General features: G+C 33.9%; 1 protein-coding gene across 1 annotated transcript; it reads right to left on the bottom strand.

The window, feature by feature from the left end:
* Positions 1-4,007: 4,007 nt before the first annotated feature.
* LOC124364223 (rab3 GTPase-activating protein catalytic subunit-like) lies at positions 4,008-26,751 on the bottom strand. The gene is made up of 8 exons (XM_046819543.1): positions 26,395-26,751; positions 22,368-22,674; positions 19,621-19,757; positions 16,003-16,207; positions 14,637-14,869; positions 13,200-13,378; positions 11,552-11,611; positions 4,008-4,184 (listed from the first exon to the last, which is right to left on the bottom strand). The coding sequence occupies exons 1-8, from the start codon at positions 26,594-26,596 to the stop codon at positions 4,008-4,010; spliced, it is 1,500 nt and encodes a 499-aa protein (XP_046675499.1). The 5' UTR covers positions 26,597-26,751.
* Between the last annotated feature and the right edge of the window lie 54 nt (positions 26,752-26,805).

Here is a 26,805-nt window from a genome sequence, read left to right as displayed (position 1 = left end):
ACAAGGTTACTCTGTCTGTAGGGCCCTGTTCCTGGGACGTTAGCATTTGTAGGCCACTATAACTACTATGGTAAGGGTCAACACGGTTACGAGGACTGCAAGTTTTAAGTGATCCAGCAAAGATAGAAATTGTGTTGAAGGAAATAATTCTTTAGTGTGTTTTAAAAATTTGTTCAGTTTGAATGTTGAGTTAAACTCCAATTCACCTTCCTCTTAGTTCAGCGTCTGGGAACTGACGTTACAGACTTGACTCCTAAAATCTGGAATTGTGTTCGTCTGAAGAAATCCAAAAAAAAGTCGGCGACGAAGAAGCTCAAAATGAAACTCATTACACCGTTTTGACACCGTTGATATAGGATGTATTCTCTCTGTCTCATCAGGTTCACATTTGAGTGCACTTCGATTTGACACCGTTGATATAGGATGTATTCTCTCTGTCTCATCAGGTTCACATTTGAGTGCACTTCGATTTGATACACATAAAGTAGCTATGGTGGGAAGGGTAGGTTCCATAGCTGCGTCAGATCCGACGCTGCACTAAGAGGAAGGTCAATTGGAGTTTAACATTCTCACGGAATCAATCCTTCCTACCATAGCTACGATTGATGGAACAAAGCTAACCTATGATACCTAGAATATTGAGTTTCGTGCCTAGTTAGTATTATATCTATTAGATTTTCACCATAGCACTTTAAATTCTGTCTTATGATGAATGTAACTAGCTCATTAAGGCAGAATACTGTCAGTATACCTATTTATCAAGAACAGATCTTTGAAATGCTCTCATGAGATGGACAAAATATTACCCTGATGGCTTTTTTATTTGTAATATGACGAATGGATCACAGTGGGTCTTAAAACTTCCTACAGGGTTATTGAATAAACAACATGCAAATCAAAGTACACTAGCTTAGACAGGTTTACATTGTTAAATTTCTTTGGTCTTCTCTAGAACAAAAAGCCCACAGAATAGTTGTTTTCAATGTACCCAACCAAGTGAGTCAGTTGTCCAGCCTCAGTTAAAAAAAAAACTGTGGAATCAGACTTTTTTGTCTATCAATAAAATCATTTCATTAGAGATCTGAAGTAGACTTTTTCCTCTGTTGGGTTTGAATAGATACTCTGTATTGTCTAAGTTTAACAGTAACTGCATCTGACATATCGTTGATATACACCAGAAACAGCATCAGACCAAGCATCAACCCCTGTGGAACTCCAAATAAATTTTTGTTCTACGGAAAATTATATGATTTTAAATTTGGCCTAGTGTGAAATTTCACTGAATAGTTTTCGATTTAAAAGAAAATAGACAAGCCAACCAATGGCTCACTCCTTTCTTGAATGAGATTCAAGTATTTTTCAAAAAAATATTGGCACTGAGGTAATCAAATACTTCGGAGAGGTCTGCAAATCATTTACGATCTCTCCAGCATCCAGTGCATCATGCTTTGATTAACAAAATCAATCAAAGTGAGCTTTGTGGATTTATTTTTCGAAAACCATGTTGTCTATTGCAATTTAGGTTGTTATTTTCGAGAGAGTGAGTGAGTTCACTTCTTAAATTTGTAACACACATAAATCATATGACTCAATACGACTAAACAAAATAACAATGTCAACTGGAATAAGGAACAGGCTACAAGTAGACAGCTGTTTACCAAGTGCAGCTGATAACGAATGTACATAGTATAAAAGTTTTATATCTGTTACAGAATCAAATGTAAAGAAATTATTTTATTTGGATGTAATGGTTTATAAATAACACATAGATACCATATATTTTTAAATATATATTTTATTGATATTTCAACGTTGATTTTCTAAATGTCCTATAGATTTGACGTTCTTCTTTAAAGTATACAATACGTTGTTCATTGTATCGGATACTAGTCTCATATGGATTAATGTATTCCTTGAGGCTTGTAAGAGCACAATTTATGTGATAGAGAAAGAGTTATGCTAAATATTTGTGAAAACAGGTCCTTTATTCAAGTTTCCCTCCTGTTATGTTAACAAAAGTATTTAACTCCATAAATTACTAGAACATATTAACATAACACAAATTCTATGAAAACAATGACCCTTCTAGTCAATTATTTGAAAGCTATCTGAGAAATCATAGAAATGGAGTGTTGTTCGATGGAGGATGGTCGTAAACGTAGATGAAGAAAAGGGAACATCTCTGAGCTCTGTGTTTGTCACCCTCTTATTTCTAATTATTATTAATATTTCCAAACAAGCCACTGTTCTATATGCTAATGGTAACACTTTTAAATGTCGCTGAGAATTTATTTATAATAATTGACTATTATTATTCATGCACCAAAATTGGTTTCTAACAAATAAATTTAAGTTAAATAAAGATAAAACATATTCAGCCTATGGTGATGAACAAAAACATAAAAACTTATTTCTATTGCAGTTTATAGTTTACTTGTGTGAAGTACTAAGGAATATAAAGTATTATAGGAAGAAGAATAAGAAAAGGGATATAAATGTATCAAAAACTTAATAAACATTACAAATGAACGGCAAGCACTACAGTAATGAAAATGTTACACAAAAAACACGTTATTTGATAGTAACAAGAGAAATATGGTAAGGGCTTATGACTGAAGTCCAAATGAATAGGGTGGTTTGATATAAAGTTCTAATAATTCAAATTAAAATTGTAAATATTTCTGTGTTTTTTAACTGTGAAACGTCACTGGAAGTAATGAACTGTAGTAATCAAGCCTCAATAAAATCTTACCCTCGACAAAAATAGTGTTACATTAACAAAACTATTCCAAAAATAATTTTGAACACATATTACTGATGCAATAATATTATAAATCAATAGGGGAAGGTTTCAAAAGAAATATTTATACAAGGATTCGAAATTGTAAAACATTAACTACATTCATGCCACAGTTGGAAGACAATAATAAAAGAAACAATGAAGAAAATTACAAGAATAAAAAAAAGATCTTTGTGTATATTTGTATTTCCTATTACAAATTATTTGTAAATAAATATACAGATTTGTCAATGGTAACACTTATGGTAATTTCAATGTGCTGATCTAAAGCGGCCTACACACGTTCAAATCGGCTTGTCAATTCGATGTGAACAAGCCGAACTGACAAGCCGAATTGACTGTGTGTATGCAAAAGTTTGTTCAAACGATGTGAGCTCAAGCCAGAAATTTGAACCGATGGCATGATGGAAATTCATCATTTCGGCTTGACACATCGGCTTGACGGCAAGCCGAACTGATCGTGTGTATGGGAGCGTCAGTTCAGTTCTTCAAATCAACTGTCTGCGCATGCGCACCAGTGACAGGCGTCTGTTTAGCAACTGTCCCGCGTGTTTGCTGCTGTGTGTCCGTAGTCAGTGAAATTTATAGCCCTTTTCCAAGTGACAGCAGACTTTGAAAAAGTAGTTTTTTTATTTACATTACACTGTGTTGTCAGTGCAATGAGTTCTTGGAGTAAGGATTTCCTTCTTCAGTTCATAGAGTTGTTTAGGGGTTAACATGGGAGTACTGGGCTTGTTTTCAAAGCCAGTCCACTGATCCCGCTTGAGTTGACGCTTTCTTCTTTTCACAATTACACAAGCCACTGCACCATATATTAGTAATAACTCATCGACCGAAAACATTATTTAACTTGCAATTCCCGAAACACAAGCACAACAAAATTTTGGAGTTAATTAACCAGATCGAACTGACAAGCCAAACTGAACGTGTGTATGTGATTGCTGCGTCAGTTAGAATTGACAAGCCGAACTGACAAACCGAACTGACAAGCCGAATTGAACGTGTGTAGCGGCCTAAGGAATTTGAGAAATGAGTAAGCAAACCTAAATTATTACTTGAGGTTGGAATTTCAATAATCTGTATAAAGAATTTTTATTTGAAAATTTACGTTATTGGTAAACCAACATTGACCTACTTATAATGTTGCGCCTAATCTGGAAAAAACTCATGAGACGAGGCAAGAGAGAAAGAGAAAAGAGGAAAAGACTCACCCGGGAATGGGGATGGCTCTTTCCCAGCGAAAACGTAACTCTTGACAGAACTCGAACCAGAGGTGGGCTGCTGCCTTAACTCCTCCAAGCGTATGAGTGGCGTGAGACATGACCACCGCAAGACGCCACACCAGGCTGTCCACCGGCGCTGTCTTCATACCGGCAAACATCTCCTGTCACCAGCAAGACAGGAGTCAATTCCAATCCAACATCCATTTCCCACATGTGAGTTGGGCTATTTATAGCCCACAAAGTTTATTGTCCAAAAAGACGATGTGATGCTAAACATAGCCCGCTCTGGTCTTTAAAGACAAGCGCACTATCCGTAGTCTGCTGATTGAGTCACTAAACATTGTAAATTCATGATTCTCTATGCTAACGTATATCCTATGAATTTCTACAAACATTTATGCAGTCATGTCGTAGTAAGTCAAAGTCAAAATGTTCTTTATTCATATACATCAAGTACAGAGATAGTGTCAAAAATTAATAAACCTAATTGGTGACATAAAACATTTAGAGTAGAATATTAATGTCCAGGGTTGGTCATTTGGTAAAATTCTTCAAGTGTGTAGATGGCCTGGTGTGAGAGCAGTTTATGGAGTTCAGTCTTTAGCTGTTTCCCCTTCTTCGTTCTTATTTCTATCGGTAGACAGTTGCTCAGCTTTCTTCCTATGTAGGATAGTTCTTTTTCATACTGTGCTAAGTGGTGAAGGGCAGTGGATACATAGTTGAGTTGCGGGTGTTGTAGTAGTGCAGGTCTTCAAGCCTTGATAGGTTTTCTCTATCAACATATAAAATAACTTCTTGTATGTAGAGAGCGGTCACGGTCAAGATCTTTAATGTTGCAAAGACCTCTCTGCAGCTTTCCCGGGAAATGAAGGTTTGCAAGTATTCTTATTGCTTTTTTTTAAGGATTAAAATTCTGGTCATGTTAGCATTTGATGTCCCTCCCCATACAGCTAGACCGTATCTTATATGTGCCTCAAATAGAGCAAAATAGGCAGTACGTGCTGTAGTCAGATCACCAATTTCTTTAACCTGTTTGAGTGCATATAGGCTTGAGTTTAGTCTATTGCATAGCTGGTCAATATGGGGTGTCCAGGATAAGCTTGAGTCAATTGTAATTCCGAGGAATTTGGTTTGTTCAACCAAGTTAACTTCTGGTGAGCAATTAATTTGTCCTGTTCTTCTCCCAAACCCTAATTGGGTAGTTTTAGAGGGATTAACCACTAAGTCATTTCCATCACAATATTGATATGCCATGTTGACCGCAATAAAAGCATTTACACTAAGGTTTTCAGGTGTATTGTTGTCAAGGATTAAGGTTGTATCGTCAGCGTACATCAAAGTTTTAGTATATTCATGTAAGTATTCTGGAAGGTCATTAATAAAAAGAATAAAAAGCACTGGACCCAGCACGGATCCCTGTGGGACACCTCTATGTATAGGATATGGTTGTGATCGGAATGCTTTAGTCACCCCTTTTTCAGTAGACTTCTGTCTTTGAGGTAGCTTTCGAACCATTTCAGAGCTGATTCTGTTACACCAAGTGCTTTTAGTTTCTTCTGTATGAGGTCATGACCCAGGCAGTCGAAAGCCTTGCTCAAATCCAAGAAGATAGCTGTAGTCAGGTTACCTTTTTCTATGCTGTCAGTCACTGATTCTATCAAGCCAATCATTGCTGTAGTTGTTGACTTGCCATTGACGAAGCCACTCGATTTATAAGCTATCTACATCTTTTTCACATTGCGTAACAACTGTTGCATACGTCACTCCAGCTGTGTCGTCTTGCAGGCAATTGTGTTGTGTATTTTTGTGTTTTTTACTCTTATTTTCCAGCCAATCAACATCAAATTTTGTACTCTCATTTAAAATAAAGTAAGAAATTGAAAAATGGTGTTTCCGACCTTAACATTAATTTTTGTTGTTATAGTAGACTACCTGTAAACAATAAAAGCATTTTTTTTATATTGTATACCCAATTTAACTATTATTAAACATTGTAGACAATTTTATTGTGAATAATATGTATATCTTTTTTGAATACTTATAATATATTTATAACAATTTTGAAATTTCCAAATGTTTACCACTGTCTCTTAACCTCTTAACGCTCCCACTGTGCCAAATTTGTCAATACCCATTTTATGCATGTTAGTATAGTGTCAGAATTGAAATTACAACCTTAATGCCCATTGTGACCCCATATGGAACTATTTTCAATAATTTACTGTCCTGTGCTGTTCTGCCTGGTGGCAGTATGTGAACTACAGCCTGTGAGCAGATCTACCATACACAGTAAACACCAATTCTCATAAACCCACTAAGTCTTCATACCTGTATTTAGCAGAAAAAAAAGTAAGTAAGTACCCTTTTTTTATAAAATATGGTCTAGTTTACTAGGTAACTGAAAGTGGGTTACAGTAGTTTTTATGTTCATAAAAATTGGATAGTTTATAGGTTTATGGATTGCTTTTTTGGTTTTGTGCCAAATTTGTCACATTGGGCACAACTGTAAAACTGCAGGTTTTTCAGTTCGGTTCCCAAAAATGGCACATTGGGCATTAAAGTCAACTACAAGCTTTTTGTACAACTAATGTTTATTTTTGTCAGAGGTCACTTTGTCGACTAAGAAGAATAACAACAAACTTCGCTTTTACCCCCCGATGACATTGTAGAACAGTTTGGTGGGATGATCAGATGAGGATCCAGATTACACCCCTGGCCGTGAAACAAAAAAGAACAAGTTAGCCTTATTTTGAAGGTTATTTATACCTTAATTCCATAATTAACTTAGTTAGGCTCGCAGACTTACTAATCTAAATTTATATTCCATACTAATAGGCTATGTTCTGTTTATTATATGTCTTTTCTTGTTATGACAGCACCATTTTTAATGCACACGGTTAGGATAATTCAGATTATGTTACACTAGGGCTGTATAGAAAAATTGTTTCAGCGGGGGGTGCTGTTATATACTAGTAAAGACCTCAATATGTTATTTATTTAGTGTGAAATACATACTTTTTTGTGGTTTGAAAAAAAGCAAGGCAACAGCGAGTTTGTTTTGTTTCAGTGGAACAATGCAGCGTAGCTCCTGTAGTGATGCAAGATGAGACGCAAGAGAATACATCCCTTCAACGTCCTACAGCCACAAAAACAAAGAAGATTCCAAAAAAACCGCACTGCTTGGAATGAAGTGGAATCCAGATACAGTTGAGAAACCTTCTCCGCCAATGCTAGAATATGTTAACGACACATGTCCTTCAGTCTCCAGTTGACTGACTTCAAAGATTTTTTTGACTCAATGACCTTTAAAACTTTGATTGCTACTCAGTCACAAACTTGTATAGTGTCAAAAAAATCCGGAATAAACCTGGAATACCTAGAGAAGGAAGTAGAGCAGTTTATAGGTATTTGCATCTACATGAGCATTTATGGTTACTAGGAGTAGGATGTATTGGAATGGAAATACACGAGTAGAAAAAGGTTGCACATGTTATGTTTCTCGTAACGATGGTGGACTGAAGGCCAAACTTGCACTGCAATATCATGAGCACTGCCATTACAGAATGATCCAACAAAAGATAGGCTATTTAAAATCCGCACCCTACTTAGGTTGATGCGCTTAAAAACAAATTCAAAACATTCCTATTGGAGGAAACAAATTGCTCTGTGTTGCATGAACACGATTGTGCCTTCAAAGGCACCTCTTTACTAAAGACAGTACAACCCGATGCAAAAACCCCACAAGTGGGATACCAAACTGTTTGTACTTGTGACAGCAAGGGTCCTGGATCACAAAATTTTGAGATCTACACTGTCGCATACTACTGCTTCTCCCTACCTGACATTGGAGCTAGTTTCAAATGTTGTTTTACGGACTGGTTGATACCCCCCCCCCCCCCACTTGCCTCGTAATGAGAACAAATTCTTAATTCTATTTTGATAACTGGTACTCATCACCAGCTCTCTTAGTGACTCAGCAAATATTGGTTTCCAATCCCTAGGGGGACCATTCGACTAGGACCGATTTCCAGGCTTGTTGTTTTCATCTGACCAAGAAATGAAAACGAAAGGCCGGTGGGTCTTATGAGGAAAAAGAGGGCAACAATTGGCTGGAGTAGTTTATAATTTGGTTGTTGGGGTTTTTTTTTTATAAAAATTAGGCGCTGTAAAATGGTTAGACAATCGAGGGGTGTCTCTTGCGTCAACTTTTGAGTCTTGTCTTGCCATATCAACACTGTGCACGCTTTGACTCTAAAGGTCCGTGAGCAGATTGATGACACTTGCCCTAAACTCGTTACAAACTTACAATAAGTTCATGGGGGGGGAGTGGACCTGTCTAGATGGACTTATCAGGACTACACCGAATTAATCTAAGATCTCGGAAGTTTTATTTGAGGTTTTTCTTCCACTTTGTTGACGTAAGTTTTGTCAGGGATGGCTTCTCTTCAGACGCGACTGTCAACATAATGGAATTGCTAAGCAGGGAGTTAATGGATTTGCTCGCTTTCGGGTTTGTGTGGTGGCCTGAGTCTCTTTGTAACTTAGGAAAGCTGACCAATAAAAAGGAGGCAAGGCCATCAACAGACAGGGTTAAGAGAACGAATTTTCAAAAGAAAAAGGAGAAAGGTCCATGTGTCAATATCCGTATAACAGATGTTAGAAAAGATGGAGTTGGACATTGGCCATCTGTTGTCGAAGATGGCAGAGATGCAAGCATCCCTTCTGCAAGCAGAAATCATCCATTATGTGTGAAAGTTGCTTAAAAAGTTCACCTCTGCCTAAACAAAGGAAAGAACTGTTTTTTTTTGGGGTGGATTTTCCACTTGTAAGGTGCTCCTTTTACTGTGTAGTAATGTGTTTTTACTTATAATTCTAAATATACTGTAATTATGAAGGCAAATATACTATTAGTTTTTTCTTATGTCCTGTTTACTTTCTCTAAAGTGCATATTTTCTCTATTGCCCAAATGTGCCAGATTTGGACTTACCAAAATATTTGGTTTTGTTATTTTTTTTTTTTTTTTGTTTTTTTTTTTTTTTTTTTTTTGTTTTTTTTTTTTTTTATTTTTTTTTTTTTTTTTTTTTGCTTGTTTTTTTTTGGTTTGTTTCTTTTTATTTCTTTGTTTTGTTTTTTTTTTTTTTTTTTATTTTTTAATTTTTTTTTTTTTTTTTTGTTTTTTGTATTTTTTTTTTTTTTTTTTGTGATTGTTTTTATTATTTCCCTTTTTTGCTTTGTTTTTGATTTATTTTTTTCTAAAATTTTTTGGTCTTTTGTCATTTTTTTTTTTTTGTTTTTTTTGTTTTCTGTTGGTTATTTTTTGTTTTTTCTTTTAGTGTCATTTTTTATTTTTTTTTTTGTTTTTATTTGTTTTTATATTTTTTTGGATTGTTTTTTTTTTCTTTGTGTTTTTTTGTTTTTTTATTTTTTATATGATGTATTGTTGTGTTTTTTTTTGTTTTTTCTTTTTTGTTTTTTTTTTTTTTTAATTTGATGTTTGTTTTTTTTTTTTTTTTTTTTTTATTTGTTTTTTTTTTTTTTTTTTTTTTTTTTTTTTTGTTTTTTTTTTTTTTTTTTGTTGTTGCTTTTTTTTTTTTTTTTTTGTTTTTTTTTTTTGTTAATTTTATTTTGTTTGTTTTGTTGGTTAAATAGTAAAATTTTAAAAAATCAGGAAAAAAATTTACAGGTATCTAAGTACCATTTAAAGTATCTTTTTAGCATAAAATAATTTTTTTTATATACTGCATCATGTAGTGGGCATTTAAGAGGTTAACTACATAGTCTACTCTTCAGAAAAAAGTAGTCACTTCAAAAGTAGGTATTGTACCAGAGAAGTTACAAAAAGCTTTCATAATCCTAAAAGGTTTGATTGGGGCATTTATATACTAATCACTGTAGTGCACTGCAAAACCAGACAATTCAGGGTGTTTTGGAGAAAATTAGATGTCTTAGTAACCCCCTCTATCATTGTCATTCACTAAACAAATGACAATGATAAGAGATTTTGATAGCATGTTTGATACATATTGTTGCACTCCTTCAGCAATGTTACGATAATTTAGACGAACGACAAGCTTCCATTCTTTGTGTTTTCTTCCATTTTCTTTATGATTTTCTCATCAAATTCTCAGGCTGGAACCAAGATCATAAACTGCCTTTCTGAAAAATTAACAATTTAAAAATGTTTAAGTCCAATTGAAATACTACCTGATGGTCCCCGCTTTTTACACATTTCATGGAACAAACTTAGCAGTAGCAATCGAGATACTTTTTTACTCTGATGAATGTATGAGTTAGGAATGTAATGTCTGCATGCAAATGAATGAAAAGTCGAGTGAATTAATGTAGATTATATATAAAAAATTGGTATTATGACTATTCCATGTAAAATATTGCCAAAGCAATGAACACATAATACAACCAAATAAATTAATCCAGTCATTATATATAATATCCAATCGTTACAAATAATAGCTATGATATTACTCAAAGTAACTAATCATGCATTATATATTACTTTATCCAACCATTATACATACTAATAAAATAATCTGTTAACCTAAACTAAACCTAATCTAACCTAACCTGTCCTAGGCTGTTATAAGTTTAGCCAAATCGCGTTAGCTATTATGTACAAAGACTGGTTAAAGTAATTAATTTATCACTTTGACTAGTGATAACTAAACGTTATACTGAATAATCAAGATTTACAAGAAACAAAATTTAGGGAACAATATGTAATTATGTGTTTATAGCATATAAATTATAAAACTTTTATATATTTGCTATTATAACATTATACTATTATAATGTATTCACAAAGAAATGCATTATGGTGTATTGTTTAAAAACTATTTAAACCATATTGAATGTCCATTACAACTTCAACAGTTTTAGTCTCATACTCCAGCTGTGACGAGATTCTGAATGAGGGTGCAAAGTTCTCCAATCTTCATTGGTCTATGCTATCCACATAACCTATAACTTACAATCTCGAGCCAAAGACTGACACTGGACAAACTGTACATTAACTATTTTTGAGAAATGTTTTATTTACTGAAACTGTGTACCTACAAGTGGAGAAAGTACACGATTCATTCCATTGGTTTGGAACTTCATAAAAATCATTTCATCTACACAACAATTAAATAGTGCTACCATAAAGATGCTCTTAAATAGTGACAGTTCTGATAGCCGTTTAAGAGGCCTTAAAACATTTTATGTTTCTAGTTGTATTCTTCAACTTGAACTAATTTTAGTCTCTAGAAAGGATACTTTATATGTAAAGGCTGGCAGAACTATGAGTCACCTTATTACAACCTTTTTATAAACAGTTACATAAAAAGAGGCCATAAAAAATGTAGATGTCCAATAAAGAAAGTCTGTTTATAGTTTACATCGAACTCCTTGCAAATTGGATATTTGTTCACTTAATTTACAGAAAGCTAAAACTAATCAGTACTCTTATTTTGTAAGTATATACTACAATAATTATTTTACTAGTTATGATTGGAAAAAAGAATAAAATACCTGGTTAGGTTTTGAATCCTTTATCAAAAAGTTTGTTAAATATTCAGGGTAAGGGCTCCTCTGAAACAAAAATAATATCGCATCACAATGAATTATTCATATAAGTATATATATATATATATTTAGATTTTAAGATCTTAATTTCAGAATGTAGTGATCTTTGACCATCGTTGGTGGTTTTTTTAATGGATGAAGTTTAAAATTAGAATGTTAGCTTCATGTTACTTATATTATTTGTTGTAGATTAAAATGCAGGAAAATTTCTTATGTCAATTTACTAGCTTCAAATGACAAAGGTCAACTCTATTCAAAAATAGAAGTCCAGAATAAAATTGAATATTACTTAAGTACATTTACATGATAAGATTAAATAAGATTTAGTGACTTTATCAAGTTATTACCTTTATAGGTTCATCAGGAGAATTAAATTTCAATCCAATAATTGTTATCACTCAATTGATTCAAGTCCTTTTTGTTTTTAATTTAAATATAAAAAACTTCCTGATAAAATGTTGACAAATATCTAAGCAATGTATATTCTAATTAGTGATAGTGGAATACCAATTAATGGTAGTCTAGAATAAAGTGAATAACTTACAACCTCTAAATGTATTTCTTTTGTTAAGTTTTTTCCCGAGAACTTGCCGAACCACTAATCGCTAAAGAATAAAGCTTATGAAGTTATGATGCGGCCATTATATTCTAATAATAAACGCCTTTAAAATGATATGCATATTGACCGAGGTTTGCGTTTAAATTTCTACGACACTCAGCATGGACCCAATGTAAGTGTGTGATGTGTTTGGAGATTTTATATGCTAGAACTCAGTTACAGTTTGGATATCAGATACCAAGACCAAATTGTTGCATAGAAAAATTTAACTCTTTTTACATAGCTCATGTGCTTTATAAAAATCTACCAGAGCACATATTGGAGGCAGAGGGTGGAAGTGTAGTCGAGTACAAGCGTAGGGTGGGTCGGTGGTTGCTCAGCCTGGGTGATGCTGCTGCAGAGGCACTGATTCGTTCCAGTTACCAATAAATTACGAAGAAGCCTGTTAATAGCAAATTATTTGGGAATTTTGTGTAAGTAGGAATTATTATTGTGGGATGTGGTTTGGTGGTGCTGTTGGATTGTTTCCATCCATCTAATAGTAATATGGTGGTTAAGCGGTGCCTAAACTGTATAGAGATGGGTGTGTGTGTGTGTGTGTGTGTGTGTGTGTGTGTGTGTGTGTGTGTGTGTGTGTGTGTGTGTGTGTGTGTGTGTGTGTGTGTGTGTGTGGGTGTGTGTATGCGTATCATGTATGTAAGTATATGTATATACAATTTTTACAACAATGTATTTTGTACTACTTAAACAGATCTTTGGTAAATCTTTAGGTTAAAGTATGGTACACAATTACAATTACGATTACAATTAAGAACAATTAAGTACAATTAAGAAAAGACTGATTGATGGACTCTTCCCCTTACACAGACCTATAGTCTATATGGGGAATTATTCATTTAAATTATGGAAATGTATATTTTATTGTTTTATGTGTATGAATAAAAAGATTTTGATTTGATTTGATTTGAGTTAAAAAAAATTAAGGTGTTATCAGATATTTTACACATGCTGTACATTAAATTCCATTAAACTTACCACATTTTCGTCAGCATCAGGGAACAAGAAATAGAGAAGAGGCATGAGAAGATCATCCGAGATAGGACCTTCACGAGTTTTATCCCTGACAAACGTCCCCTTTGCCTGCCCCAGCACCTTGGAGATTGTTGGTACCCTTGACTCCGTCAGAACGTTCAGGGAAGATGTAAGTGTTGGCCCTGCGGAAGATTATACTTTATATAGTCTAATATTAATGTAATGTACTTGATGAAAATGAATGTGTTTGATTGTTTGAAATAGAAAAACAACCAATGCACGCATTTTAAACTACTGCACAAGTATTACTGTTTGAGCGCAGGATAGAAAATAGAGGATGAAAATACAACTGACAGTTTAGACGTTTTTCGTTACTTAAAAAACAATTTGAGTGATCAATACATTTTCAAAGCTTATAAAGATATTGAGAGATGATGTTCAAATATTACAACCTAATATAAGCTCATTACTACTTTGGAAATCAAATTTATTTATTTATCCAATGTCAGTAAAGGCGCAACTGGAAAAATATCATGTTTGTCGGTCTGTCTGTCCCCACGAAGACTGACTTGAAAGTTTGCATGAAGCTTACTTTCTATATGTGCAACACTGAGTTCAATGATGGTGCATGTTAGTCAATGGGATTTGACTGAGTGTCATTGGAGCCTGTCAATCAGTAGGTGGACATAATTTTTCTTTTGTCAGGCAGGGGAATCTAAAAATTCCTTTTCTGTATGAATATCTATCTAATTATCTGTCCACAGGACATTTCAGGACATATGGGAGTGCCAATTGGCAAGGGGTCTAAGACATCAGTCTTTGAGTCTTGGGCAAGAGGGCCTAAGACATCAGTCTTTGGGTCTTGGGCAAGGTGGTCTAAGACGTCAGTTTTTGGGTCTGAGTGAGAGATAGCGCAGGTTCAAATCCTGTCTGTGACTATTGCAATTTTCATCAGTACTATTGACCTTGTATTGCATCTACTTTTCCCCTTATCCTGTTTAATAAGATCTTTGCACAGGCTATTAATCCAAGAAGATGGGCAGAAAAAAGCTTAAATAGAGATAAGCTACTCCTTTATTGTAATTTTACAAAATCTCATGAATAAAATGAGTTATACGAGTAGACTGGAAATCTTGTAAGTCAACTCAGCAAAGCCTGTTACACAACATGATGTGGCGTAATCCTTCTTTATTTTGACTAGCAGAGATAGTACCACATGACTTTTCATTACACTTAACATGCATACTGGCAAAAATAATTACACTACACAGATCCATGTGTCATTTACATTTCTTGCCCCACGCATTTCATCTCAGGGAGTAAAATAACAAATAGATCAATTACATCAAATTTAAACTCTTTTTGAAAACATTTCTATTTGAAATGTTGTCAATGGTCCTTCCAACCATTCTCAATAAAAGTGAAGATATGACAACACACCTGGCTGCTGATGCTGGAGCAAGTCGCCCAAGAGGTCCGCCATGGAACGGTTGCTGGAGCAGAGGTGCATGAACTCCGAGAGATACTCTGAGAGGAGACACACTGGCTTGTCGGCCATCTTGATGGCGACACTCCACTCCGGGGCCTGGCTGGGGTCCAGATCAGAGTAACTCTCACTGTCCACAACCACAGACTCGCGCAGCCCGTACCAGCTGGCGTACAGCACCAGCTCACTGTAACATGGTGGATATCACAGTAGTGAATACAGCACCTAGGTTGCTGGAGCAGAGGAGACACACTGACTTGCTGGCCAAATTGATCACGACACTCTATTCCGAGCCCACAATAACTCACCGTCCATAACCACAGCCTCGCGCAGCCCACACCAGTTGGTGTACAGATCCTGCTCATTGCACCAATGTGGATATTGGTGAAGCAGACACTAAAGTAACCAGTTAGATAACAGAAGAGTTTACAGGAACTATGTAGGAAACCCTTCCAAAAAAACTGTTGAAAAATCAATATTCATAAAATTTTGACATGTTTCCATGTACACAGATAGTATTAAAAAATATACAGTATTAAAATAGCACATAGGATTGATTTGGTTAATATATTTTATGAAATACCCTGAAAGTCTAAATCGGAATTTTGAATCAGAAAAACTAGGAAAAAATCTAAATTGATGAAAAATATGTCTAAGTGGTTGGCAACTGCATGCCAAATTTGGTGAACATAAGTTTTTTATATGGTCACTACAAAAGGACATTTGAGGAACAACTTTTTTAATCACCCGGCCAATCCAAAATCATATATTTAAAAAAAAGCTTTGTTTCTAGTATAATTAAGTAGTTTATTTTATTCTACTTACGGTGAAGGAAGTAAATGTATCTAAAATACAATTTTAGGCCAAACTCGTACTTATGCATTATGCAGACCTCACCTACTTTTGGTATGTTTTTGGTAAAAATATTAAATAAGCATAATATGAACAAGAATATGTTTCCCTTTTTTGTATTGTTGTGTTGGTTGGTGTTGTACATAGGTCACTTCGGCGCCCTATTGGCATGACAGTCAGCTTGGTAAGTGTCAATTGTGTCCTGATAGGATGTTTGGCTTTCGGATAGGGTAGGTTGAGGCACATTTGTCACAATCAGGAAGGTAGGTTAGGTCCTAGTTAGGTTAGGTTTAAGATACTGGTACCATAAGTTAAGATATGGGTTTGGTAGGTGAAAATATGGATTGAATAGGTTAATACACATGCAGGTCAGTTATGGTCAGATACGTTTTTGTTATCTGTAACTAAAAACATACAAAAAGTATGGTCGGTATGATGCAAACGTACGTTACACTGTCCATGACGTACCTGACAGGATCGAAAGTGGCACCAAACGGCAGTGTGCCCAGTTCTCCTACACCGACCTCACCCATCAGGAACTCCAGATCTGGCGGCTCCTGCATCCATGCAAACGAGGTCCAGTCACGCAGCACATAGCATAATCGTGCACTCACCGCCACTGACTCGGCCAGTTTCGTTGTGCCCACTTTGGACTTGAACACATTCAGCAGACCTGTTACAATGTTTGTGCTACTATTAAAGTTGTTTCCGATACATTTGATTCACCTTCAACTGAAAATGGATACTTAAAATTGGTTTTTTATCTTACTATCGAAAAATCAAACAAGAAAACAATTTCAATTACTGGCTGAACATTAGCGAAACCCATCACTTGAGGGGGTTGAACAATTTTATTTTTGTCTGTCCACATGATATCTCGAAAACGAACTGACATTGAAATTGTTGACTTAAAATTGTGCATAAAGCTTCATTTCTACACTGAAATGAGCTACACTGAGTTTGATTATGGTGCATGTCAACATCGGATTTAGCTAAGTGTTAGTGAATATTTTTACAACGGTCTTATGGTTACCATTTTGACAAAGAAAAAATATCAGAATAAATAAATTTGTAAGCAAACTGAGTAAACTTGTAATAGATTTTAAAATGTGACATATTAACACATGTAGCCTAAATATCCCAAATATGTATAACATCCTTTTATGGTGAATTTGATATGTAGACTTCTATTATTTGAACACTGATATAATACCCAATTTATTGAACAAAGATGTAAATATATCATGTGGCAAGATATCTTGAAAAAGATTTCATCTGTGGACTTGAAATTTAGCATGAAGCTTAATTTCTACATAGAAAAAATGAGTTCTATGATGGTGCATGTCCAATCATGGAATTTGACGAAGCATCATTAAAGCTTATCACAGTATTTCTTCTATTTGCGCTAAGTTTTCTCATTAACTTTTTGTGACAAAACTTCAATTATCACAGTTGCTAGCCTGGATAATTTTGTGTTATGAACATTTGCTCTTCCTTCAATTTACACCTTTACACACTTTGTACACGGACAGTTTCCTTCAAAACTGAAGCACGCGAAAATATACCCAAAACATAAACAAGGAAGCGAATTTGAAAAAGAAAACTACAGGCCAATTTCTCTATTCCCAACTTTCTTTAAACTAGTTGAAAATATTATGCTTACTAGACTACTAGACCATCCAAACAGAAACAATTTAATACCACTGGAACAACATGGTTTTGTAGCTAGACGCTCAACTTCGACTGCTATTTTCAGTGTCATTGAGTATCTACAGGCAATTAGTGAAACTGGAAGCAACAGGTGTAAAAGGCAGGACTGCAGAGTAGTTTAAAAGTTATCTGAATGACAGACACCAAGCTGTATCATTAATCTCAAGTAGCAATGGAACATTTCAAACAAAATTCTCAAACAACCTGCCAGTATGCCAGTACAGAGAGGAGTCCCTCAGGGTTAAATTCTTGGGCATATCCTGTACATAATATTTATCAGTGAATTCTCATCCTACATGAGAGACTACAATACGTCACTCATGTATGCAGATGAAACAGTGCTCCTGTTTAAAAATTAACTCACAAGAACAACTGGAAATAGAAACATACATAATAGCACTTAACATGTCAAAACAACAGTGCCAAGAAAACAGTCTTGTCTTGAATGCAAAAAAGAGCCAACAACTGATAATTGGCTGAGAAAAAGATGAAGTGTTCCAGCAACCTGAAGCTCAAAGAATTGAAGAAGAAAAGTACTTTGGCATTATCCTGGACAACAAACTATCATGGACAAAACACATCAACCAATCATGCAAAAAGCTAAGCTCCACTCTGTATGTCTTGAGGTGACTCAAATAAATGAATAATAATGACACAGTAAGAACTGCATACTTTGCACTATTCGAGTCTAGTTTTAAGTATGGAATGGCTGCATGGGGAGGCTCCTTCAAGTCTAATGTACAAAGAGTCCTTAAACTACAAAAAAACCATCCACATACTTACAGGCGTTGACCTCTAAGAATCATGTAAAGCAGCCTACACCAGTCAAAAAACACTAACCACCATGTTTCTACATATCATTGAAAATACAATGTACGCATTAAATCAAAACATAAGGAGGGAACTGGATTTAAACTCTCACAACACACAATTGGCCAACAACTTTACCATCCTTCTGCACAGGTTCACAATTTTAAATAGCAGCCATCCTACATTGGAGCAAAATTTTCTAACACCCTGCCCGAAGCAATAAATAATGTTGAACAAGAAAACATGCGGAAACAATCTCTCTGCTTGGCTTCTCGAGTGGCCATTCTAAACAAATGAAGAATTCCTAAACTGGAGAGAAGACACAACTCAAGTAGAAGATCTGAAAAGAACTTAAGGTCTTGCTTGTTCTAGTCTGACTTTCCTGCACAATCCGAAGAAGAAGAAAAAATTAAAAAATTACCTATTTTGAAAAACTCTTTCACATAACAGCAATATAATATATAAATATAAATAAAATAAATTCTAATCATTCATTACCCCTTCAACATTAACATTAAAAAGATGCTATTAAATTTCAGAAGACCAAACATTTTTGTGATTAAAATTCAAATAACACTGAACACTTTAAAATCAGCAGGATTGTTGATCGACATGATTGACAAATAAAGAAGTATAAGTACACCGCCAACATCGGCAGAGACATGAAAGATGATAGCAGTTAGTGGGGGACTGTTAAAGAGTGGCTAATCTTGAATGGATACCATGTGACAACTTATGCAGACTCAATGCGCAACTTATTCTTACTTTAACCCTTTGAGTGCTACGTTTTCAATGGTCTACCTGTAACGCTACTGCCAGGTTTATCTGCTGTGTTAAGTGGTGCTCCAAAGCCAACGCAAATGTAGTGTGTTTCTCGCCCACCATGATCAACTTTAGCAATATCTTCATTTATCACACTACCAACAGAATCTCTTGAAGAGCCACGTCAGGTCGTGGTTGATAAACTGAGTCTGCATCTCAAATCACCACACTCTCAGAAAAGTTTCACTGCTAGATACCTAACTGACAGCAATGTTTCCGGACAAATTTTGAATTGACAAAATGTCCTTATCACTATTACGACTAATTTCTGTTATTCCAACTGAACCAAATTCAAAATATTAAAGAACTTGTGGTAGCAGCTTAAAAAATGCAATTGAAAGAACTAAAAAACAATATTGGTCTGTTTCTAACATATAGGTAAAACTTCAACATGTGCTTCCTTGATAGTTCCTTAGTTGACCGTCAGAGTGTAACATCACTACTGTAGATTTTTTGAAGTTCAAATAAACACCACTAGAGGCCAATGTGTATCATTTTACAGCTCTCAGTGTCGTGTAGTGAACAGCTGTTTGGAATGTGTTAACACAGGCGTGGCAGTAAAGGTATTAAAACAGAAATTTTTAGAGTGAGTAAAAGTTTTAAAGCGATAGCGAATCATTGAAGAGAAACCCTGTCACTACAGAATTTTGGAACCAGTTCAGGGGTAAGATAATAAATATGTATTTATGCATGAATTGTGTATTTTATATTACATGAATTTATATATTAACGCATGATTATCACCTGTGAGGTGCTTGCAGTGTGGTGGCACTCTGCGAAGATGAACCATCTCATACTCTGCGCGCACACCTTTCGCTTCACAAATACCGAAGAAAAAGTTCTGCCACGGTTCCAAAACTTGTATAAACACAGGCACAGAGCTGAAATATTTAGAGAGATTAATCTATGGTAATGTATTTACCTAATCTTTAAGATAACAAATAATATCAACTTAGATATTTATATGTACTAAGTAACAAATACACCAGTACCAAGTGTATATATTTAACATTTCTTGTTTCCTTGATTTCAGTTTCGTTAGTCCTATTAATTTTCAATTTCACTAGGCTCGATTTGGATTCTTTCCCTACAGCCCTTTCTTTGTTTATTACGTCCCAGATCATTCTTATGCTATTATTGGCCTGATATAAATATGCTTTGCAGTTAACTCTCAATTGGCTTTTGTTGTTTTTAAGACATGTCAGATATAAGGCGGTTGTGATAACGTTGATGACAAACCACAAGCTTCATCAGTTTCACTTGGGGACGAGCCAGTTTGTCGAGTTTCTAATCTGAAATTTGCTTCAGATCGGTCAAGTTTCGTACAATTGTGGTTCCTAATTGTTACATGTTCCAGACCTTCAAGAATTTTAAGAAGACTGATTGCACAGTACTGGCCAGTGTGGTCTGATAGTCCAGTGTTGCAGATTTCTATATTCAATTTATCAAATGGAGTAAAGGTTAACTCATATGATTTCAATAGAAGAACTATAGTTAACTGTAATTCTCATAGGTACCACAGAGAGTCCATGAAGGCCATATATATAACCCTAATACTTAATTTAGTGTAAACGACTCTTTTTTAGGGAGAATACTGACCTCTCCATTGATTATGATATAAAATGTGTGCACTGTTATGTTACTTAGAGCATATTCTATAACTTGTAGTAAATATTGTTTCAATTGCAGCATTTGGACCTGTAGTCCAGAATGTATAATTCTATATTGTTACTGATTTTTAATAATGTTTATATCATTTTAACATTTTGCAGTAATCAATGAATACGACCATTTATTATGGATATATACTGCAACTCATCCTTTCATATGTCCTGATTGGGCATATTCTTTCACAATGCTATGATCATAGACTTTGGAATCTTTGTATTCTTGTGCAATTAAAAACGCCTGTAATAAATATTTACTCCTTTATTTACTTCATTTTCTTGTATTCAATGGTGAACAACCTTTTTAAAATCGCAAACATAATACCACTCTTTAAAAAGGGAAACAAAGCGGATGTTAAAAACTATAGACCAATATCTTTAGTTTGAATTACGTTCAAGAACAAATCTCATAACTTGAAAATACAAGACTTTTCGGACTTAGAAGACAATATTATGATGAGATAAATAAAATGCTACACAACAACCAAAAAAAATACCATAATGTGCTGTGTCATTCTGTTATAGTGTGATATGCTTTATAACACTGGTACTTCTAAAATTTGTTCTTTTACAGTAAACATATAGGATAATATAACTAACCATTCACTATGCTCAATGGTATTACAAATTTTGGAATATCAATCTTTTTATCATAACAACTGTTATTTTTCAGAACAATCAGTTCTAAAAATAATTTACTTCCAATCTTTAAAAATTTGAGAATAGCAATTTTTTTAAATAAAAGCTTATTGTTTTACATTAAATACCATGACAATTTTCACACAACACAGATAAAATTGGCCAGCAGCAAAAGGGTTACACTATATTCAGTAAATGTTTGGAACACTTTAACACTTTTTGATAATGTTAATATTAGCCACATTTACTATAACAATATACAATAACTTTTATCAATTTCTAAAACTAGCGTGTTTTCATTTCCAGAAAGAATGATTTGGCGGAAATGATTCTGAAAAGAGACTGATCGATGTTTTTATAAATTCATGTTCTCAGTCTTGTTTGCCAATATGTATCATATTTGCACATCTCCTATTAAATGTTTTCCCCCATTTTGTGATTGGTCAGATTTTGCTGTATTGTACATTTAGAATAAAGACGTAGATCTATGTGTTTTTTCGTCACTATTAGCCATTTTGTATTCGAACTGTGTTGTGTTTGTGTTATAGTAAGCTTCTAGAACTGTGTTTTACATATATAAGATATGTGTAGTGGTTGCTCCATCAGATTTTTTCATTATGTTAGAATGACGTTCTAATATTGCGTAGTTTTGAGTTCGACAAGGAATTTTACATTCCTTTTCTTTGCACGACAAACGTGGCGGCCATTGTCCTCTAGCTGAGGATACACTGTTGTTTCGTTGTTTTAGAAGAATTACTGTTAGTCCATTTAACTACTAGTGCCTTTTAAGTGATTAAAAATCTTTCTAAAATTTAACTGTTATCTGCTTTTATTTTATTTTATTTTTGAGCATTTTTCTTTTGGAAAGACAATTATTGTGAAGTGGCTAAAGTGGGTAAGTTAAAAAACACTGTCTTTAGAAATTTATAGTTTCCATCAATACTTAATACTGACCTTAGAATGGTTTTCTTTACCATAATGCATATGTTTATTAAATTTTTTCCTTATATTTCAAAAGATTAGCTTCATATACATCAAGTTAATTCTTCTTTTGATGATTTAAAAACTGTGCTTAATTTAAAGTGCTTGTTTTCCTATATTTCAAATCTTGTATTGGGACTTGCCGTCCTTTCGTTTTACATTACTTGACACTCATCGACAGATTTGAACATTTGTGTTCCTTACCAGTTGGTGTTATTAACGGCAATACAGACGGAACTGAGTAGTATCTTGATCTTGCTCTCCGACGTGACGACGACTCCCTGAGCTGGAGTGAGGACTATGAAGTCCCGCAGGCCGTACCACCGGGTCAGCAAGTGAGGGTGTGACCGATTCCCCTCGAACACAATCGGGATGAAGTCATTCTCCATAGACATCATGTCCTCGAGCGGCTGTAGCTTCGCCGCTTCAGAATCATTGTCTAGCAAACTGTTTGTGGGCTCTTCTTCTTCCTCTATTTTTGCATAGTAACGTGTCAGCGTGAAGTCCACATCTAGAGATACAAATCTGATCAGATTTGAAAAATAAAATCTATAATATTGTTCTGTGACTGAAATAAACACAAAAAATGAAATTCCACTTCAAAATTATCATCAATTAATGTCAAAATTGATAGCCTCCAACCTCCATATTAGATATGAAATGAATGAATGAAATAATGCCTTTATTAAACAGGGAATTAGGGCAATCACAACCTCTCTATAAATATACAGTACATTTACAATAATTGAATACGAACACAGTAAATTATAAACAAATCATACTTTAAATGACTATTACCAAGACTACTTAATTCATTAAAAACTAAATGATAAAATAATAACTGTAAAATAAACAACTATATATTAAAATTTATTAAAAAAAAAACTAAAAAAATACAAAAGAGAAATAAGACACACATTGAAGTGCTCTAAGACTTTCTATATATTGAATAAATACAATAAAAACTTACCCCTTCACGAGCATATGACAGGAATATATGTAAAACTTATTAATTACTTATTAATTTGCATTCAGTACAACTTTATAGAAAAAAAGTGATAAACACATGTTGGAGAGTGCAATTTATATTTTTATGAGAATGATTTATGTATTATAGTAGTAAGCTAAGCTAATTATCTAAAGACTCAGTTTCATTCAATAAGAAAAAGCATAAAATGTGTACATATAACGTAGGCATGTTTGGAAGGGTTGATTCAATGTGAATATCGAGTTTAGCTCCACGTAATGGGTAGAAAACATGGTTGCACCACCATGATTAGAGATTGTTTCTAAAACATCGTAGTGCACTCAATTGTGCACCTAATGAGAATACCTATTTACGTCTATTACATTATATTTTGTTGTCTAGGTGTCTCTGATGTCAAAACGATGTTAAGAGTTCATTGTAAGCTTCTTCATCACCAACATTTTTTTACTAACAAGGCTCCAGATTCCAGGAGTCAAGTTTATGATAGCATCAGATTCCAGGTGCTGCACTAATAGCTGATAGAATGGCTGCAGCTCATAAAAATGCTCAGAAATGGTTCACAACTAATAAACTTCTCTGCAATGAAAGTAAAACGCAAAACATATTACTTAGCCTTTCTCAAAACCAATCTGTCAAATTACTAGGAATTTGTATTGACACGAAATTGAGTTGGAATGATCAAGTTAACGGGTTAAGCAAAAAACTTTCAAGAGTTGCTTTTCTGTTTTGGAAATTAATTTCTATAATATCTACTGAGTACCTTAGGACAGCGTATTTTGGATTATTCCAATCACATATTGCTTACGGTTTGATATTATGGGGCCATTCTGTAGGAGTTTCAGATCTAATAATCATCCAAAAAAAGGGTCATTAGAACCATTTATCATGCTGCACCATTAGATCATTGCAAATGCATATTTATACAATTACAAATACATACTACCATAATTAATCTCTACAATTACCATATTATATTATACGCCAAAGCAACCTCAGAAACTTTTTCATTAGAAATCAATTTCATACACATAACACCAGAAATAAAAATAAGCTTGACATTCCTCAACATCGACTGACCAAATTTGGATCATGCCATATGGTAAATTGTGTAAGCTTTTTTCAACAAGCTTCCAGAAATTGCTCATGTTACTCCCATAACTAATTTAAAAAGAAAATTTTATCTGTGGCTTTTAAATAATCCATTTTATTCAATTAACAAGTTTTTAAATATGGATGTCAATATTCAATAATTTTAATTCATTGGGTTTTAATTTTAATTTTAAAATATATGTTTATTTGACAACTGTAAGGTAAATGTTTTTGAGTCTGTTAAATCTGTTTTGTGGTTTTCAATGATGGTTTGTTTCTATATTAGTATGTTTTATATTAAAAGTGTATTGACAATGCCTATTTCATTGTATACAATATGATCAATGGCAATAAATATCTTATGTCTTACCGATATAAAAGTTAGGTAACATATGTAATGAATATATTATTATGTTGGGTAGTATACTGAATTGTTCGATAATAACAATTGGATAACGAGTGTATGCTGCTTATGAAAAAAGTATGTAAGACATGTATGTCTAGGTTAAGTTGGTTTTGTTACTTTATATGCTTTTGTTAAATTACTTTAATGGAGGACACTTTAATAAGCGGCCTACACTCGTTATTCGATTGCTATTATCGAACAATTCGATATATTATCCAACTTAAAAATCATGCACAATAAGAGTTATAATAAATTACTGTAACAAAAAGAATCTCGTACATAACAATTTTAAAACATACATTTTACAATAACATTACAAAACAACAAAACCAACTATGGCCTAGACTTAGATATTAAAGCTTGTTAAAAGTTTAAAATATATTAAACTTGAACAGCTTGTTATCAATAAGAAACCGCTTTTGTAAAATGGAGGAAAGAATTAATTCTCCCCATGTGTTACCAGAATCCAAACCCACTTAAACAAATCTTGTCACTTGTGAGAAATATCTTACATATTTTCTTCATATTCATCGCCAATTACTTTAACTAATAAGTTGAAATCATATATGCTAAGTTAAATAAATTGTAATATCGAATTATGCTACAGTTAAAAACAATCCAACCATTCGATAATAGCAATCGAATAACGAGTGTAGGCCACTTACTAAAGTCTACCCCTGTAATGTGTTATTTTTGTTGTTTATGTATTCTTGTTATGTATGGTTACCATATAATATAAAAGTTAGGTAATATATGTAATGAATATATTATTATACATTAGGTAGTATAATGAATCGTTTGATAACATCAATCAGTTAACGAGTGAGGGTGCTTATTAAAGTCTCCACCTCAACTATTCTAATGTATATCACAACTGCTTGTTAATGGCTCCCTTCGGGTAGGGTACGATAAGCGGACCCGGTTTTTTTTTACATCGAAGAATATAATCATCGATACCTAATATTCGCATATCGAATCATAGACTATCAATCGATATAAAAGTATCTATAGTCCCTAATAACAATCATATGTTTTAAATTAAAATATGAATTTAATGATGTCACAAATAATAAATGAACATAGCCAAAATTAGGGAAACTCATACTTTAACTAAATGAATCAGAACGAGAACAATCAAACAGCAAAACTCATAAATAATTAAGAAATGATAACAAACATTGGGAATAGAAAAATAAATTAGAACATAACAATAATTAGAACAGAAAACGGAAACTGTTAAACTATCTACATGTTTTCGCATGGGTAGCAATTTTTTACTGCTTTTAAGAAATGGTTGAACGCGTCCTCTTCAGAAAATTGTACCTCTCTTCTATATAAATATTCACAGAGGTGATCTGCGAGAAGGTCTGCTGGGATACCACTTCTTAGACTGTTTTACGGCTCTCCACGAACTTTCAACTGTCTGAGTGTTGGCACCAGTTGCTGGGTTTATATGGGCTGTTCGATATAAAAAACGGGTCCGCTTATCGTACCCTACCCTCTCCATTCTGTAATATCCTAGCCAATAATTGTTGCTTTCACTAAAAACCAAGTAGTACACTATGACCTATATAACTATAGAATGTAACTGAACGTGAATCAGTCAGTTAATATAGCAAAGACAATATTGTGGCATGTAGTTTAATCATCCTCTAACCCACTTGCCTAGGGATGTTTTAACATCTTAACCCATTAAGTTACACATCAAAAGGAGTATGCCTATTTGCAATGTGAGGAACATAACCTACCTGCAAAAGAAAGCGATTCTTGTTGATTTTCCCAAGATGAAGTAAATAATTGACAATGTTTTAGATTGGATTTTAAGGGAACATGAGTAACTTTCCATTCATGAATTATTTCTTCTAACCGAGCAATAAATATTTCCCACTCAGAGGCAGTAGTAAAGTCATAATGATAACCATCTTGCTCTTCTATATCTTCATTTAACATCGTTCTTTTGTTACTTTTTAATTACAGAAGAGAAGAATCAAAACTCAGTAACAACAATTGATCACTATAAAATATAAATTAGTAAAATTGACAATTCAAGTAACTTGACGTTTAAAACCTCTGTCGTCTGTTTTCTGATCTGTCAAATTTTTTTTCTAAGCAGCAATCAGTATGGCCAGTGTAAGCTGAAAAAACGAGTACTGAACTCT

The sequence above is a fragment of the Homalodisca vitripennis genome, chromosome 6 (assembly GCF_021130785.1).
Source record: "Homalodisca vitripennis isolate AUS2020 chromosome 6, UT_GWSS_2.1, whole genome shotgun sequence".
Classification (NCBI taxonomy): domain Eukaryota; kingdom Metazoa; phylum Arthropoda; class Insecta; order Hemiptera; family Cicadellidae; genus Homalodisca; species Homalodisca vitripennis.
Note: the sequence above shows the minus strand (reverse complement) of the source record. Positions and strands in the feature narration are given on the sequence as shown.